Here is a 19304-nt window from a genome sequence, read left to right on the forward strand (position 1 = left end):
CTCACTTTGAAGAGAGAATTGCTTTCACCACCTGCCCCTTTGTGCCATCATGCATGGCTGGTTGCTTTGGATGAAAAATAAATTAACTTCCGATGCATCTTCCCTAGCGAGCACGCTACCAACCAATTGCCTACCGGGTTAACCGCTGCGCGCTTGTACTATATATGCACGCTGTCCCTTTTTGGGTTCTGTTTTAAATTTCACTCTCCCGACGCGCGCACGCTTACCGTTCCGGTGGACGGAAATGAGAATTTGTGTGATGCAACGAGAACGATGTTTATCGCCAGCTCGTCTAAACATTTATTCGTGCCAATAAAACAGCTACTGCACGTTCGCGCGATCATACCACGGGGGTTGTGAAGGCGAATATTGTTTTGCACTGTGAAACGATCAGTTGCTGCGGAATGCTTTTGGGGATTTTTTTTTTTGCGCAAACGCTATCAAAACTTTATACCCATAACTAGCTGTAAGCGACCGTCATTGGATTGAATATTCCGGCCGTTTTCCTGGATGGTTGAAGTTTTGGGTGATTTTTTTTGTCTCGGTTTTTGGCCCCAAACAAACGGAGAAGCTCTGACCAAATAAAAGTGGTTGCAATTAAAAAACTTTTTCACCATAGTTTGTTTGAAACACTGTAATTAAATAGAGTAAAAGTGTGGAGTCCCTCCGCACAAGGGTTCATGTTACTAAATTTAGATTCAGCAGGATAAAGGAAACAAAAATTGATTACAGTTAAGTTGGGAAAACTTAGCTTTCGATTCAGTCTTTCAATATGCCACAAACAAGCTACCCTTCAATATGCACTCGTTTCAAGCTTTTGGGTGCTGAAATTGCAAAAACCCGGACCCCTTTATTTTACAGAGTCTATTAAATTTCATCACGTAAACGTAACACTGTCGGGTAGAGCCCCTGTTCTCGGTTGGCCCTCACCGCCGACAGACGCCTGCGGAAGGAAGGCGATGAAGATGAACAAATTACCAAGACATGCCCATAACATGGACGACATTCTAAGCCTGGCGGTTCCTGTGGTCTTTTTGCTCCCAACAGCAGCATGTCCTTTACCGCACCCGGAAAAACCCCTCCATTCGCTTTCGGGGCGAATCCTTAACCTCATTCTTGCGGAATCTGTCTTTCGCCTTTGGTGAGACGGTGCCAAGACTGTCAAGGTTCTCCAATTTCCATGCCTAACCAGAGAACATACACACACACCCCCCGAGGAGAGATGGCACGTTGGTTCATGTTTCTTCGCCAGCAGAGAACCAGTCGGGGTTTTTTTTTACCCGTCTGGTGGGACACAAATAAAATTGTTGTACAATCTTAATATTTTATGGATTTACATATTAGATTTGTATACTTGCTTGATCTCTATCCTGGAAATTTCTTTTTCCCTTTTCTACCCCGTGGCGTACAATTCGCCAGTTTCCTTTCGGCCAGTCAACCCATTTGCAGCAACACCTTTCGCCCTGGTGCGCGAATGGTGCCCAGGGAGGTTGGGTTGATGCTTGTTGAGCATATCTCGGAGCGTGAAATTCTGAAGGCATCTGTTTTTTTTTTTTTTTGGAGGATAGGATGAGGTGGTCTTTCTTAGAAATGAAAGCACACAGCGTGCTGTCGCAGCAGGAGGGCGACAAAAATGAATTTCCGGCCACGGTACAGGGGTACAACCCCCGGTGCCTGGTTACGTTTCGTGTGCGTTTTCATTCTTGCTTTCTTTTCCTTTTTTCGTTTTATATCGCATTCTGCGTAACATTCCGTAATGGTGCTACCGAACCGAAGGCGTTTTTCATTTTGCTGCTTCTGCTAACGCCTTTTCCCTACAAGAAGTTACCGAAGCTAGGCTAACGTTATCCCTTTTTTTCTGTTGTTGTTGCTGGTGGCATTTTATTTGATGGAAAATGGGGAAAAAGGAGGGAAAATGGTGTGAAGGTTGCTGCTCCCTCCATTCCCTCCGATCTCCTCCTTTTCCCCCCTTTTCGCCACCCAAAAGAAACTTCCTTTCGATCCTTGTCAGCATCATCAAACTCTACTCCGTGATTGGCACGATGAGTGTTGATTTGGGTTCGGCACGGTGATAGAGGGCGAAGGTTTTGCGAAAGAATCAACCCAGGGTTTTGACGTGAGTTGAAGTGCTTATCGGCGAAAGATTGCAGCCTCAGCCTTTGCTCACATCCACACGCACACACATCCGAATGGTTGTTTCTTTTGGTTTTCCTGGCACTGCTAGTCGCTCAATCGGATATCGATATCCTCCGAATGTCTGGTCCCCGGGTTTCGACGAGTTGTTTATCGATTCCCTCCGACCCGCACCCAAGCCCAATGTGATTTCGAACGAAGCGTTCGTTCGTCTAAGCATAAATATGTTTCTTTCCCTGGAGAAGCACCTACAATAGGTATCGGTAGGCAACCGGTACCGAAGTGACGTGATAATACATACCTACACACACAGATACATTTACACGACCGAAAACCCTCCGACGAGCGTCAGCGCATCGTATGTTGGAATGTATTTTTTTCCTCTTTTCCTCTTCAGAGTGGAGCAGAGGGGGCGAAGTAGATGCTGCGACGCACACCGTCGACTGTTTGACGGTTAAGAATTCGGATACGGAGCAAGATTTGCCGATATGTCACCTACCGTACAATGCAATTTTTGATTTTGATGACATTTGCGTGTGATTGAATTACCGTGCGGTGAAATTTTGTTGTGATAGGATATTTTGATATTGATTGCGGTAAACAAATCACGGGGACCTTCCTCTTCTTTCTGCTCTGCGTAAAACCCTCCCACACAACTTCATGTTGCTGCCGTCGATTTAATGCTGCCTGTCGATCACATGGCCCTAAAATGTTGTGCAACAATGTTGCTACCCGTACCGAGAAACAGCAACTGTACTCCATACTTCGAAGGGAGGGCGATACTTTTCCGTTCGAATCTGTTTGATTTTCCCTCATTTTTTTTGTATTTGCTTTTTCTACCACACGAAAATCATCCCTCAAACAAGTCAGACGAGTGGTCCATTCCGCTCACACGCACCTAGTACGATTTGTTATCTGTGGGGCTGTGGGCGCGACAACCTATAATGGAGGTGCAATATTTTTTCGTTACCTTTTAGTTTTGATTCCCACCAGCATAGCGAGTGAGCGATCACTTTTGCACTTAACTTTCTTGCGTAGGTAGAGCAAGTTCCATTCGCTCCGTTAACGCCCCGTACGAATCGTAACGCTTTCGGAATGATTTATTCACCGGCAGTGCCGGGAAACGTGTCAATAGCATGATTTGTTGTAGCATATTCTTTCCAACCCCTACTTGCTCGCTACATACTATTGTGTTTTATTCATTGAAAGTGTGAGCTGTGAGTTTTTTTTTGTTTTGTTTCGTTTGCCGAAGAAGCGTTCAAGCCACACCAAGTCGCTGCCATGTTGTACATTGATGGGACATAATTTGTCCGATTGTTGCAAAATGTCAAACCGATAGAAAATATGATCGGCAAACGAGAAAACATCGGTTTTTCCCGTGAAATGGTGTTCGCGTAAGAGAAAAGGCGATTTTCCCTAGGAATGGGCGGAGGAAGATATGTGTCCAGATGAACTTTGTCCCGAAGTCTATCTACTGAATGCCATGCGAACATGGAGTTGTTGAGATTTTTGTTCTACGATTTGTTATTTCTCTCGATTGGAAGTTTTTTTTCCTTTCCTTCTCTTGAATCGGGTGTTGTTTTTATGTGTCGATTCTACCCCCCGGACTCGAAAGAACATGCAGACAATTTTGAGATTTTTGATGAAATTGGTTCGTTACGGTAACGAAATAAAGAGCGATGATAAATTATTCAAAGGCACCACCATGGATAACGCCCATACGTGGGCATGGTTTTAAAATTTTTAAGCAACCAACTTATCACCCTTGTTGTTTATGCTTTCATGTTCGTATCATTTTTGATTGGTGCTTCTCATACCCTGTACCATATAAAAGAGTGTACCGATACAAACAATCTTGTTGACCTAGACGTATGCAACTAGTGTAGGAAAAAAAAGGGAAATATTCCGTACATGGAAACAACACACAAAACCACACCTTTTGCTGGTGTCCCCTCGATTAGGTCGACCCTGGTGCTCGTCTAGGCACTCTAGTGTTTCTGTCCACCTTTCATGTTCTGGGTACGTGTACCGTACGCCTCTTTAACGAGAACTTCAAAAAAAAACACCAGGAAAGGCAAAAACACTAAAAACATGAAGCACCGACACGCCGCAGCAACAATCCCTGCAAATCACATAAGAACATGAGGCGCATTACCCCCCGGGGCGGGCATGATCGGTATGAATTATTCAAACGTTTCCAGTCAGCACCAACGGTCCCGCTCGTTCTTCTTCTTCCCTCTCTCTCTCTCTCACCATTCCCCTCCTTGTACCTCATCTATCCTTTGTGAAGGTTTTAGTAGAAGTTGGCTTTCGGTGCGCGTTCAGTGACGGTGGTAATATAATGCTTGATAATACATTGAAGCCAACCTCACAATGAGAGAGAGAGAGAAACGTGTCCGGTTATTTAGTTGAGGCAGGACGCTGCCGGCATCAAACAGATGTTACTTTTCTCTTGCATCAATGCTTTTGCTGCACACCTACGCTATTTATGCTGATCGGGTTATACGCCGAATGTGTGGGAATCGGAAATGTTTAACTTTTCGTAGATTTAATTGGTTGCCTATTTCCCGTAGGCTTACCAACCTTTCATTAGCCGTCGTGGGAGGCTGGATGGATGTTTTGTGAGCTGGTGACAAAATGGCGGCAAGTGGATTTTGTTAGTCAATAGTTTAAATGGGTTGAAAATTTGTTGGTCAATAGCAATTCAACAATCGGATAAAATAAATTCCTTTCGTGCAAATGAAATTTCCTTTCGATGTTTCGATGATGATGAAGCTTCCGGTCGATTTTACCATCGAAATAAATTACTCCATCACTTCACCAGCTTCATTGCCTTCCGTCCAAAATCAATAACACCCACTGTGGGTGGGTTTCTCGGTAAGTTTCGCTTGGTTGCATAAAGAGAGATCTATTTTTTCTATTTTTTATCCAACTGAAAATAAAGCGCAAAGAGGTACATCTAAAATGTAATATTACTACCGACGGTATAGCTACGGAGGAAAAATAAAAAGTAAGAGTAAAAAGCACACACACACACACACACACACACACACACACACACACACATATCTAAAAAGGTATCTTTATCCGATCGGATAAGGGACGACGTACAACAGCAAATACGAGCAGCCAACCTCACTGAAAAAGCATTGCCGCAAAACATAATTTGACGAATACGTGATGATTCCCGCATTCCGCATCCCATCCGCAAGCACCTTCGCCCTCCCTACTCCCTATATCGGTTTCTTGCCACCAATCCCTTGTTTTCCCCCATCCCCTTTTCGGGGAGAGAACGTGGGGTGGAAAAATCTCAGCTCAGCTCTACACTCTAAAACCAAATCCACACCCGAACCGCAGTCGGTGTTGGTGTTTTTGTGGGGTCGCCGGGACTACACCGGTCGGGTCGGGGCGCGCAAACGGAAGCACGGCCGCATAACGATGGAAACGTGGCGCAATAATGATGTGATCGTGCTGGAGCTGTTAAATTGACAACATAATATATGTACGTACAACACATGCACACCCTCGTACCCTGGGCTGTCGTCCCATATGCCCATACCATCGGGCGATGAATGTTTCGCTTTGGTTGGTTCCAGGAGTAACGAAAAAAAAAACACAGAACGTAAAAAGCGAAAAGCTTTCCGTTAGGTTGGTTCATTTTTGGAGCAGCAAATACCAGAAAACGTACGAGAAGGGCAAAAAAAAACAAACCTCAGCCCATGTGTTGAGGTTATGGCGGGTTTGGTTTTTGGGTATTGACAAGCGTAAAGCTTCACATACACACCAGCGGGAGGGTCGGCCCGAAACCTACAAAAGTATTTTATTTCCTGTATCACTTTTTGTCGGTTTTTTTTTCTTTCTTTGGGTAAGGAGGAAAACCCATACCCGCTCGAGGACGTTTACCATTCGAGTACACATACTTGCCTTTCAAGAGAGTCCTTCGAAATGCGAGAGCACTAAGGTGGAAAGGATCGTGTGGGACTTTTTCTCGAGATATGTGATGACGATCCCGGCCCTGTCATTGTCTCGACCGTTTTTGGTGAAAAGGCCAGGATAAAGTGACACATCCTGGCGCTGTTCTCACTCCAGGCGATGCCACCGTTTACCAGTCGCAATTGATGGCCAAAGCGGATGAATTGAGGCGTAATGGAAACGGGAGCGTAACAGGAGAGAGCACCACGGTCCAATCTGGTCGCTGAAACTGAGAAATGCTAAAACACGGTACAGGGAAAATCTGAGTAGGCAAAAAAAAAAAACTACAACAAGAAACAAATGTCACTTCAAACGAACGCACAAGCCATTCATTTTTCTTGCTCTCTGTCCCTAATCATTTATCATAAATGCCTTTTAGCGATGGAGGCGTACTGTTTCTGTTTCACTTTTCTTTTCTATTCCTCCTCCCATCCCCTCATCTTGTTCTGTCCAGCATTTCTTTGTTCCCGAAACTGCCCATCTCGCTTGCTCTTCACTTGCACATTAGATCTTTGCTTTGATTACAGCTATTAGATAGGAAAACTTTTTGTACGCCTTCTTCTATGTTAAACAACACTTCCTTCCCTCCCAAAAACCTTGTTTTACCATTCACCGCGTGAGAAAAATTATTTGGTTGAGGGGAGGGTTTTGGATTTGGATTGGAGTGCAAAAGTTACGAAACGAGTCTTTACAGCACGAGATACCGATTTGCGGAAAGCAAATCGTGCCGTTGAAGCTACTTTGGGGCCCGGCTGGTGAATATTTGTCCAGCGCGTAATTCAACCAAGCACCAGCACGTCGGCAGAAGATACTTTTGTTTTGGAAACTTTTGACACTATGAGATGGAAAGGCGAAAAATTGCCGATTCATGACCCCGGGCGGGGTATGGAGTTTAGTTGTGAGTGGCTAGCGTTATTAGTGTGTGTGTGTGTTTTGCAATGAAAGATTAGTAAGGACAACATCGTCACGAAAATATCTGTTTCGTGATCATTGTTTGACTTATGGGTGTAATGATGTAATCGTTGCCATTGTTAATTAATTCGCTGTGCCATCAACACGCCATCTTACGTTAGTATTATGCGTTGAAGTCCTCGATGTATCTTTCATTTTTTCTAAGCTCTTATATTTTTGTAAATATTTTTTAATAAAATTGATGATATACATTTGAAAAATCCAAAAATCACAAATTTTGACAACCAAGGAAGCAAATAATTTTTTTCAAAAACTATCACACAAACATGCAAGTAGTCTCCATGACTTCAATCGATAATGCTCAAAATATTTTCTGCTCTAGTCTTGTCCTGGAATTCCTTCCAACAAAACAGAAACGATAACCACAAACAGGGATGTGCAGTCGAAACGAATAAAAAATAACCAAAACAATATATCTTACACATATGCAAACGTAGCATGCTCGGGTTGGCAACGATTTGGGGTTAAGATGGATGGTTGAAAATGACTGACACAACATGACTTTGCAATACGGCCGATCTATCTTTAAGATTCGCACGGTGACTAATGATGGCAGGGAAGGCACAGCAATCATGTCAGCCAACCAGCATTTCCTGTACGACTTGGTCCACCATTGCCGAAAGCACTTGAATTTTGGAGGCTTATTTCTTTCCTTGTCGCCTTTACGCCGGTTACTGCTGAATCATAGTCCGTAGAGAGAAATAAAAGAAAAAAATGAGAAACAAGAAAACGTTTTCCCTGCCATCGAAAACTGTCACTTTGAGGCATCGTGACATCCCGACCGACCGAAACGAGCTTGAACTCTAGGCGAAAGGCTTGTGTGACCCTTCGCTCTGTTGCGTTTTCTGTTGTATGGAGTTGTACCAAGTAGTGGGCACAACGTGAATGGTGCGAGGTGATGGTAGCTTTCAGTTGGACATTGCATGCATTTATTATATGCTTGTGCTACGCTTGGGGGAAGTTAAAACATTTTTATACTCGTATGCCATTAGGCATATAACCTTTCCTGACGTGTTTACTGGTTTTTATGGTTTATGGTAACCAAAGGCATTCAAACATTTAAAATTGACATACATGTAATGATTCCGGACTTAAACAGTAGATCGATACTTTTGTTTCGTATGGAAGAAATGTTTTACTATTTTTCTTGCCACTGTGTAAAACTTTTTAAAAATTCTTTCTCGATGGAGGCGCCTAGTATTTTGTTAATGGAGGCGCCCAAAGTTTTGTTGATGGAGGCGCCTGGTTTTAGGTAGTTGTGCTCGAAGAAAAGAAAACATAACACTATCTTTTCGATTCATAAAATGGGGCAGCTATTAAACAAATACAATTATATTAAAAAAAAATTCATATTACGTTTTGGTACCCAAAGACGTTGAGACACTCAACATTGACATACAATTAAGATTTTGGATCAATGAAGAATAATGAAAAAAACTAAAAATTTGAAAACAAATTTCAACTTGAAAATTTCATAAGGCTTACCCCTTGCCATTTTTTGAGAAATTTTGCAAAAAAAAATAAATTGATTTATTTTAATGCCAATTGGTACAAATAAGTTTCTTTTCACTCTAATAATGCTTTAAATTGAAAAAGATTGAAAAATTACAATAAAATAACAAAAAAATCTATAAAATTCCCTATCTCCTAGGCTCATTTTTGCACCAAGTTTTGCCTATAACTCTGTCGGTATCCAACGGATCGCCAATCTTTAACCTGTGGTCAATAGATGCCAACAATGGCTACATTTTCTTCTTAGACGGCTATGCCCTCAGATGTCTGTGCCAGAAGTTATTCGAGGAACCAAGTTCCATACCCTGTTTGAGAAAATGTAAAATTTTCCTCATTTTTGAGCAATGTAGCAAAATTTATAAATGTGAGATATTTGAATGCGACTTTGTTGCAATGAGTTTCTTTTCACTCAAATAATGCTTTAAATTAAAAAAGGAATATAAAATCAGAAAAAAATTTCAACTTGAAAATTTCATAAGGCTTACCCCTTACCATTTTTTTGAGAAATTTTGCAAAAAAAATTAAATTGATTTTTTTTAATGCCAATTGGTTCAAATAAGTTTCTTTTCACTCAAATAATGCTTTAAATTGAAAAAGATTGAAAAATTGTAATAAAATAACAAAAAAATCTATAAAATTCCCTATCTCCTAGGCTCATTTTTGCACCAAGTTTTGCCTATAACTCTGTCGGTATCCAACGGATCGCCCATCTTTTACCTGTGGTCGATAGATGGCACCAATGGCTACATTTTCTTCTTGGACGGCCATGCCCTCAGATGTCTGTGCCAGAAGTTATTCGAGGAACCAAGTTCCATACCCTGTTTGAGAAAATGTAAAATTTTCCTCATTTTTGAGCAATGTAGCAAAATTTATAAATGTGAGATATTTGAATGCGAATTTGTTGCAATAAGTTTCTTTTCACTCAAATAATGCTTTAAATTAAAAAAGGAATAAAAAATCAGAAAAAAATTTAAAAAAATTTCAACTCGAAAATTTCATAAGGCTTACCCCTTACGATTTTTTTGGGAAATTTTGCAAAAAAAATTAAATTGATTTATTTTAATGCCAGATGGTTCAAATAAGTTTCTTTTCACTCAAATAGATCTTTAAATATAATAAAGAAAAAAAAAATAAAAAAATGAAAAATTCTAAAAATATGAAAATTTCCTAAGGCTATAGCCTTAGATTTTTTTTGAGTAATTTAGCAAAATTTTATAAATTGATTTTTTTTTCATGCCAATTGGTTTTTTTATTAAAATAATGCTTTAAATAGAAAAAAGAAGAAAAAATAATAAAAAAATAAAACTTTTAATTCACTCGCGCGAGTTAATGAAAAAATAGTCGCTAAATTTCCTCGTGGTGAGTGAATGAAACTCGTTCAATACAACGTTTCAACTCATTATATCACTCTTACTCACTTTGCACATCTCTAGAGCAAACTTTTTTAAATTCTTTGTCGATGGAAGCGCCTAGTATTTTTTAATGGAGGCGCCCAGTGTTTTGTTTGTAATGAAACTCGAGGGAATGGAAACATGAAATTGAAATTTTTGTAAAATTATTTTTTCTTTAAACTTTACTATAACTACACTATTTCTTGATCAATCTTGTCAATATTGATGCTACTCTCTAGCATGGCTGAGCATTATTCTTCGGAGAATTTTTTTTATCACCGTTTATCGCACCCCAAATGCATTCCAACATCAATAGTGTCCCTATGCCCCTGTTTCTTCCCTCCCCCTAAAGCTACCGCTCATTTTTGGTCGTACATAAAACGGAACACAGAATAACAACCTAACGAGCTTCCGCTTCCTGATCGTCCTTTCTGCTTCCATCATCATCAGCTGCCTTCAAGATGGAGGTCGGATGTTTGGTTTCCGTCCGCACCGTCGACGTGACAAGGCAGAACGTGAGAAGGCTACTCCAAATCACTCTGCCAACTCACGTAGACTGGCGTTACCGTTACTGTGCACCAATTCCCAGTGCAATGCAGTCCTTCCTTCCACACGGTTTGATTGGATCGCGGGTGTGTGTATGTGTGTAAGTGCGCTTCATTTACAAGTGGTTACACATGCAACCGTGTGCCAAAGCAGCTATTTAGTAGCTCCCGAAGGTTTACCCTGCGCCAAAGCCCTTCGCTTCAAGCATGTATAAGCGAGATCGAGTCGCAAAATGTTCGCGAATGATGCAAGCAAGGGCGCGTTATGTTGTGAACATCCCCTCACCCCCGCTTTTGCCACATGCCTAGACGGATGATGATGATGATGTGACGAAAAGTGCCTCAAGAAGTGGATTCTGACAATCTTTCAACTTTTCATCTTTTCTTCCTTGTTTTTCCGGGAAGGATGGGTAGGGAAGGTGGTATTCCCTACCAGGAAGGGAAGGTAACTTGTGTGTGTGTGTGTGTGGTCGTTAGCATTTGGAAGGTGGAAGCAGCAACATTGTGATGGCGTCCAGCAAATGTAACGCGGGAAAGCACAAACTCGAACCGGAAGCGGATGTGGTGAAGTAACAAACAGAAGGAAGTGTTGCACAAGGAAGCAACGAAACGAAAGAAATAAATAAACCCAGCCTGAAGGAAAAATTTAAGCAGACCCAGCACGGGTTGAGCGTTTGCTGGATGTGGTGATCGGCGTACCATTCCTGGTGTCTCAAGCCTTGGAACGCTGCCGGTGAAGCTTTTCCGTTCGTTTTGCCTTCTCCACCCGGGCATCACGGTGGGACAAGGCAAGATGTGCGAAAAACACATCCGCCAATGCTTCCCGCACTCGTTGAGTTTGCCTTGTTTTCATGCGATGATGGTTTTGCCCTTGGCCGAAGAAGAAAAGCCACCCGCAGAACCACTGGCAGGGTTTTTGGTACGGGGTAATGGGAATGAGAAAGAAAGCAAGCGAAGAAAGTATGCTCTGTGCCTGCGTTCCTGGAACGCTGGAATGATGGTAAACGCGGGTGATCGTTAGACGAGAGCGGTGACTAGGCCGGGCATGGTTCGGGCCCGACTTGCCCAAACCATGCGCATGAACCATGAAGGCATTTGTTTATGTTTAAAAAGTAAACTTTCACAATGACACCGACTCAACACCCGAGATGTTGAATTATTATTAAAATGTTAACACCTTCACAGTTTCTCCGGCAAGCACGTAGTGTCGGTGCGTTCCAAGGAAAAGAGATGCGAAAGAAAAAGTGAAGCAAACTGGGCCAGCAATTTTATTTTTCTTTCTCTGTTTCACAACATGCTGCAAGGTGATGATACCGAGGCCAGCCAAAGCTGTTTCATGTTTGATTTCAATTTATGAAAATTATTTCCCCTTGTTTGTACTTTGAAATACCTCAAAATCCTTTTTATGCTTGCAGTACAATCTACTGAGTGTTGTAGTAAAGGATATTGCATAGAAAGGTTGAAATTCTAATTTCAATATCAATTAAATGAAATAGCTTCAAATGAAATTTAAAAAAAGAAAACAAATCAATTGTGCAATAATACGTTCAATAATGCACAACGCATCAATCATAAATTTTATTCTTCTTCAACCTTTCATACAACCGGCCATTTATTGATATCGCATGAAAGCTTATGAATAGAATTATGAAAATGAAAAGACTATCCCGCTTTACTAAAAAGACAAATCAAAACCATATTTCTTTGCTTTGCATTGTACATTTTTTATTTTGTTCCGCTTCGCAATCATCGTGACGAGTTCATTTCAACTTCTTTGAAAAAAAGATCCATTTTAATGCTGTTGTCCCCCCAAAAAAAAGGAACAAACTTTGACAGGCTTCTTGCTGTGCGGCGTAGAACAAAGAGCCCGCCTTGTACCATCACCAGTTGACGGTTCGTTTTTCTTCCAGCGGAATGATTCCGACTTTCATCGGACGAAAATAGGTTTCTGGCCCTGGAGTTTATCTATCCCGCTGTGGAAGAAGCGAAAAAATCTGTGCTACATTTCCATTTCCATCAATACGATGAACCTTGGAACTGGGGTTTTGTTGGATATGGTCGGAAAGTGGCATAACTGGAAAACATAAACAAAAGCGTAGAGTGAAGAAATTTTTGGCCATAGGCCCCCTCCTCCAAATATTGCAACGGCGGGGAGCAAGAGAAAATAAAACTTGACATGACAAGAACTAACAAGCGAGATGTAGAGCAATAAGAACTACAAAAAAAATCACTCCTTGATCGTTCCACTGGCCGATAGCTTTTTCACTTCGTAGGCAGATTCCCTTTGCTCGGTCGGGCCCATCGAAACGGCTTCGTTTCGCATTCATCTCGCATAATCAAAAGTCCTTTTTTTCGAAAAGAATTTTGAAAGGTGTGTGTGTGAGAGAGAGAGAGAAAAAGAAAAAAGAGAGAGAGAGATCAGCAAGAAAAGCGACAACCAAACGAAATCTCCTTCTTTTTTAAGGATACGACATAAAAGCAGTGCGCAGCGTTCGGGAGGCAGGAAGAGGGCAGAAAAAAAACACACAACCTCCATTTCTCCGAAACTTTTCCGGCACTCGTTCTCGTTTTCCCCGGGATTCCCTGGAATTTCGGGAAAGCAGTGGGGAAAAAAAGCGGGACTTTGGCGTTTGTGGTACGGCTATTTTTAGACTGACTGCACGCAGGGAGAAACTCCAGCCGGACGTCACCCGTTCGTTCCCGTCCGTCTGCCCTATTCCTTTCCATGCGAATCCATCACAGCACAATCCAGCTGGCAGGCACGGTTTATCGACCGTTTCGATGCGCCACTGGAAGTAAAACGGTACCCATCGGGAGAGTCTATTTTTAGCATCGGCCCACCGCAAAAGGCCTCGTGTGCGTACGTATGTGTGTGCATACGTACGGTGGGTATGTGCAAAAACGTGCCTTCTTCCCTGTGCCGAGGAGGTCGCCAGATTCACCGATCCCGGAAATGGTAGCGGTGGCAGCGAGCGAAGGCTTTGTTTATATGCGTCCGTGCTGGAAAAACGGGAACGAGCGTGACGTACGAAAAGCGCTGTATATGTACTAGCCAAAGCGTCCGAAAGTAGGTTATGTACACGTCGCACAGTAGTGGAAAGAAGCAGAAATCTTGCGTACATTCCCAGAAAACAAAGCGACCGTAAGCAGGGGGAAGGTTTGGCTGAAGACACCGTTGTGGATGGAAGGATCAGCAGCAGCAGCAGCAGCAGCAGCACAAACAATGACAAAAAAGGGGATTGGCTTGTTGTTGGAGTAGGGCCAAACGTTTTACTCAACAAATACAAGGCGAAGGAGAGCAAAATGGAAGCAAACAATAGAGAGAGAGCGAGAGAGAGAGAGAACAGGACAAGGTCGTGCAGATGCAGCAAGCGACAAGGCTTACCGTCTGATGAAGTGGTACAGTCCGAAAGTGGTAGATTTCCCATTGTCCGTTCGCTCCATACGGCAAACATCGGAGCGCAAGAAGGATGCTTTGCCAGCTGGTTTTGCAATTTGATGCCTCGAGGTGGAATGTTTAACCACCGACAGTATCACTCTCTCATCTAGCTAGTAGTAGTAGTAGTACTACTACTACTACTACTACTATTAAAACATGCTCAGGTGCTACTATTACCCGTTGTTCAGTTCTAACTGCAGGGTTACCACTTTGTCCTACAAACGTTAGTTTTTTTGTTTTGTTTGATGTTGTTGTTGATGAGCACTCTGTTGCATTTTCACCAACCGCTTCTCTGCTTCGCTTGCCCCTACCATCACATCAAGAAACCACGTCATCAAACGTCATGCGAAAGCTCCCACAGTTGTTCCATCCTTGTCTTTTCGAGCATGGCGTGCCCTCTCACACCAATCGGAGTCATACCTTTTGTGCCGCCAGCCCAGTCAGCGGATAGCACACGGCTGCACGGTGGAAACAAAAGAGGGCCCGTTCTCACGTCATTGAGCATCCTTTCAAGCGATGCACAAACACGCACGGATGTTGCCAGCGCTGTGTGAACGCTGCCAGGATAATCCCGATCCTGCTTCACTAGCTCTCTATGTGTGTGTGTGTGTGTGTGTGTGTGTATATGTGTGTTTTTTTGGCTTCTCATATACTCGAGTGTTGTTTTCCCGGTTCACGATGCACGATGTTGTTGTTTTATCGGTGTTTGGTGTTTGCTGACGTCATAGCGTACAGGAATTGGTGCGAGATCTCAACACCCCCCTACTAGACGGGGAAAAGTTTCAGCATAGATTAAATTTTATCCTTTCACTATGGAAGCCATTCGCGGTACCTGGATTTGTGACAGTGCTGGTCCTTTAAACGTTGATCAGATCATATAAGTTTATTATCCGGATTGGGAGGGGAGAGGAAAACATTAAAGGAAACGATGCATGAAAATAATGATTTTTTTAACGCGAATTATACAATTAAAAAAGAATTAATATAATTTAGTTTTTTTTCTATATTTCGATGGAAAATTCTTTTTTTTTTCTTTTTTAAAAATTTAAAGACGTCAGTATATGGTACTGTAGGGGAAACAATGTAAACGGAAAACAAACTTTGTACAGTATATTCTGCCTTAAAACCGATAACTTCTCTCCCTCAGGCCATTCCCTTTCGTAATTGTTCGTAACCAGTCCCAGATGTCAAGGGTTAATGTTAGCTTACCTTCTTTTTTTCTTTTGTTTCAATTTCCATTCATCAATTGTAGTGATGTGTTCGTCCCACCGGTGATCAGTTTGTTAAACTACGAAGCTGGTAAATTCCTATTTGCTTCATGCTTCATGCTCCCGTCCTGTTGACGTCAGTTTGCGTTACGCTCCCGATGCGATGGCTGTGACCAATTGGTTGCTGTTGTGCCGCTTGTCCGCGCGATGGTTTCGACCCTGGTCACAGTTGCCTTGGTCACCAGCAACGTACCGATACCGAGAGAATTATCGGCTCGTGTCAAATAAGCGAAAGCAAACAATACGACCGGTTGGAACGATTCGTCGTACAAGGACGAATAAAAACCATTCGCACCGGGCCAGAACACAGGATGGGGTGTAGGTGCTGGAAGGGGAGTAAAGGGGGTTAAAACAAAGTTTGACACATTTGTCACGCCTATCCGTCAGCAGCAATTACGCGTGGATGCGTGAGCACGCGGCTGCGGACTGGGAAACTGCGAGTAGCGAGAGATGAGGAATTATTGTTTGCTTTGGCCTGGAGTTGTTTTAGCCTTCTGCTGCATCCGCATGAGCGTCAGAGAAATGCAAAACAAAAACCAAAAAAAAAAAAACAACCCTCTTCCCTTCCCAGTCACTGTCACACCTTTCGCCATTGTGTACCAATTTTTTTCAGCCTCCTTTCTCCCATTTCCCTCTCTCGCCTCTCAGACACGTCCTATCAATGGGAGACCGATTTTGTTTCATAAATCATCAAAATGAACATAATCGGATGGGCGAGTAGGACGAACGGAACACACACACATACTAAAAAAAAGGTCACTATGGCACATACCGATGAAAAAGTGACTAAAGCAGCACGTGTTTTTAACTGCCGCAAAAGGTTGGTTTTTCGCACTCCTTTTACGATTTTTCGTCAGATTTTATCCTGAGTCGGGTCACACACATATCTCGTTGCCCCACACACGGACGGGGATCAAATGGTAGATAATTAGAGTGCGACAGCATGCTCACAGTGGTGGTATATTTGCTAAAACAAAACAGAAACAAAAAAACGGCCGCTTTGATTTATCGCAACTTATCCATATCGCCAGCGAAAGGATGGGAATGGTGGGAATCAATGCGACGTTAATTGGCGTACGCGGTGAAATGCGATCGACCTGCGATCATGGTAGCTGTGATGTGAACACCACGCACGGGCTAAGGTGAGGATTATTTTTCAGCTTGCTGAAACCGCCCCGTGTGTGAGGTCGAAAGAGAAAAAGTCGATTAATTCACACCGCCGACAACAGAACCGACAACTAACCGCACTCAGTGTGGGATCATTTTTCGTCGTTTGCGTTTTTTTGTTCCTTTTTTTAAACTTAGTTTATCAGGCTGAATGTGACATAGTAGCAGTTTGGTTTTCACAGATTTGAAGCAATTTTATCTTGGAAATTACTCAATAGAAAAAAGAAGCTTTTCCATGAAGTGAACAGAAGTTTTTGTTGAAGTGAAGAATTTTTCTTCAGAAAACGATTTTCTTTTGTTTTGAGCCCATGATGTGGTTTCTTATAGCTTCTAGGGGCGAGCTTTTGTTAACGTATATATCGAACAAAGCACTAATGAAAAATATCAATCACTTTGGATTACAAGTTTTTCCTTCTTCGAAACACAAACGAACTGATCTCGAAACGATTACGCGGAAGAATAGCAAGAATTGTGAAACGTTACACCGACCGCTGTACCGACAACATGTAGCTACACGAAAGAATTAAGCTTTCTCTTTGCCCATCTCGTTCACATGTCACAAGTGCTGGTGAAAGATAATTCACTTTCCCATCAAATCTTCCACGAAGCAAAGATCCAATAAAAAAAGCGATTGTTTACCAAAAGTATCGCATTTATGTAGCAGCACTGTAGTGTGTACGATCAATCCACACGGATACACACACTATCTGGTAGATAATCTTATGACATTACCGGTACATTGTTCGTACCTCACACCACCCGTACGTGGTAACGATTTGTAGACAATTTTATCGACATCCGCAGAATAGCAGAATCGCTTCCACTCACCAGATCTGTTCGCGAGGTGATGGATGTCCGCCGGTACTGAGAACATTGTTGCACCGCCAAACCTAAAACGGTGCAACAATCGTCTAATCGATGGTTTCTCGAATGCACTCGTTCCAGCGTGGGAAGAGCAGGAAGTGTTTAAAAAGGCAAAGAAAAACTGTTTCTACTCTGCGAGCTGAAGAATGATTGCACCATTTATGTGAGCGGTGGCAATAATGCAACCCCGAAGAAAAGCTTCCGATTGATGATGTACCCGGTGGTTGTAACTCCACAGGGATGGTAAGCATAATAAAAGATAAGTGTCATAAAGTCTTCTTAATGTCGGACAACTTAACCCCCCACCCCTCTCTCTCTCGCGTCACGGCCCTCTGTCGGAAGACGATCCAACCAGAAGAACTGTTTCCGTCTGCACTCGGTGTCCATGTTGTACCAAGGTTCAGATATCTTTTGCAATATTGTAGTGGTAGCATACAAGATACAACGCCATAAAACCCTTCTGGTGCACTGCTGCACAACTCGACCACGAAAAAAAAAAGCGAGAACGGGGAGAGAGAAAACAATTGCACGGTATTATCAACCGTGTAAGTGTGATGCATTAAAAGTGCAACAAAGATGCTACGGAAGCTCAACCACCGTGCTGTCAAAGATACGATCGGACGGATGGTGACGTAACGCAGCATGCGACACAGCGTTACCCGGCGTTAGCATCTGGGGAGAAATGTGTGTCCCACGGGTAATCGTTTTTAATCAAAGCGCTTCGGTAGTTTTACTCTTCGAACGCGGGGTGATGGCGTCATCGAAGCACGAAGCACACTATAGTGTCCGGTCTCATCTCTGACCTCCCGGGGGAGAGTCAAAAGCTTAATGCGTTTGATTAACTTGGTCCTTGCACCGTCGTCCGATGGGACGTTGCCAGACATTCCAGGCCAGGACCCACATGGTCTCGGTTCTGCTGCTGCTGTTGTTGTTTGCTCTATTTATATCAACCCATTGGATCGCTCGACTTATCCCCGTTCTCTGTGTGTGGAGAAGGTGAAGAGAGAAAAAAAACGAACGAACCCCAACTCAAACATTTTCCCACCTGTCTGTCTTTCACAGCCAAGCTGGACGGTGTCAAAACCTACATGCGGATGCGAAGAGTGCCCAATCATCTACAGGTGAAAGTCATAAAATGGTTTGATTACCTCTGGCTGACGCAAAAGTGCTCGGACGAGGAGAGAGCTGTATCATGTCTTCCTGATAAATTAAAGGTAAGCAGCAAGTGGTGGAATAGAAGAAAGTCCTCAACGTAAGGACAAGCAAGAAACAATTTGTGCGATAAGATGCGAATCTTTCTGCAGTGTGCTGTTTTACCTAATACATACTAACATTATGCATTTGTATCTTCCCCGTTTTTACAGGCTGAGATAGCTATAAATGTTCATTTAGATACACTTAAGCGAGTAGAAATATTTCAAAATACCGAGGCGGGATTCCTGTGCGAGCTGGTGCTAAAACTTCGACCGGTCCTGTTCTCTCCCGGTGACTTCATCTGTCGCAAAGGTAAGTTATGGCCGGATACGCGAACCCCCGGGTCTCTGACCTGCTGGCAAGGATACGCTCCATCGGTGTGTTCGCAAAACCCCCAACCCCGCAACACGAACGTGACTTGCATTCTCGCCCAGCTTTGCTGGAACAAAACTTACCAACCAAACTATCCTACCTGCGCTTTGTCGTCACGCCGAACGCCACACTCGAACCTTACCGATTGCACCATAATCCATTGCCGTAGCAAATTGTCTTTGTGTGTGATGGAAGATCCGTGCATACTTTTCCTAGTGGAAAATATTTCTACCACAGTATCTCGCATGTCTCGCGGCCCTTTTGTAAGATGGCGGTACAAAATGCCGGTAGAAATTATGTGCGGTTTCGATGGTTAGAACAATTAGATTTTTCGCTCCAAGCTTCAATGGGACGTAGTGGGGTTGCTACTGTTATCTGCCAGCCAAACACATGTGGGTAAACATCGTACCTTCCCTCATCCTTAGGGGTAAGGAGTTTAAGATGACGTTTTGAAGCAGCTATAATGTGTGTTCGG

At 42.9% G+C, this 19304-nt stretch overlaps 1 protein-coding gene across 5 annotated transcripts in view; it reads left to right on the top strand.

Moving 5' to 3' along the window:
- LOC125771438 (cyclic nucleotide-gated cation channel alpha-3) overlaps nucleotides 1-19304 on the top strand; it is a 101942-nt gene that overhangs the window by 62847 nt on the left and 19791 nt on the right. For all 5 annotated transcript variants that reach the window (XM_049442061.1, XM_049442066.1, XM_049442063.1 and 2 more), the window contains 2 exons: nucleotides 18326-18477; nucleotides 18628-18769. In XM_049442061.1, the coding sequence (XP_049298018.1) occupies nucleotides 18326-18477; nucleotides 18628-18769 (294 nt within the window). The remainder of the gene's footprint in view (nucleotides 1-18325; nucleotides 18478-18627; nucleotides 18770-19304) is intronic.

Source organism: Anopheles funestus, chromosome 3RL (genome assembly GCF_943734845.2).
Source record: "Anopheles funestus chromosome 3RL, idAnoFuneDA-416_04, whole genome shotgun sequence".
NCBI classification, from domain to species: Eukaryota; Metazoa; Arthropoda; class Insecta; order Diptera; family Culicidae; genus Anopheles; species Anopheles funestus.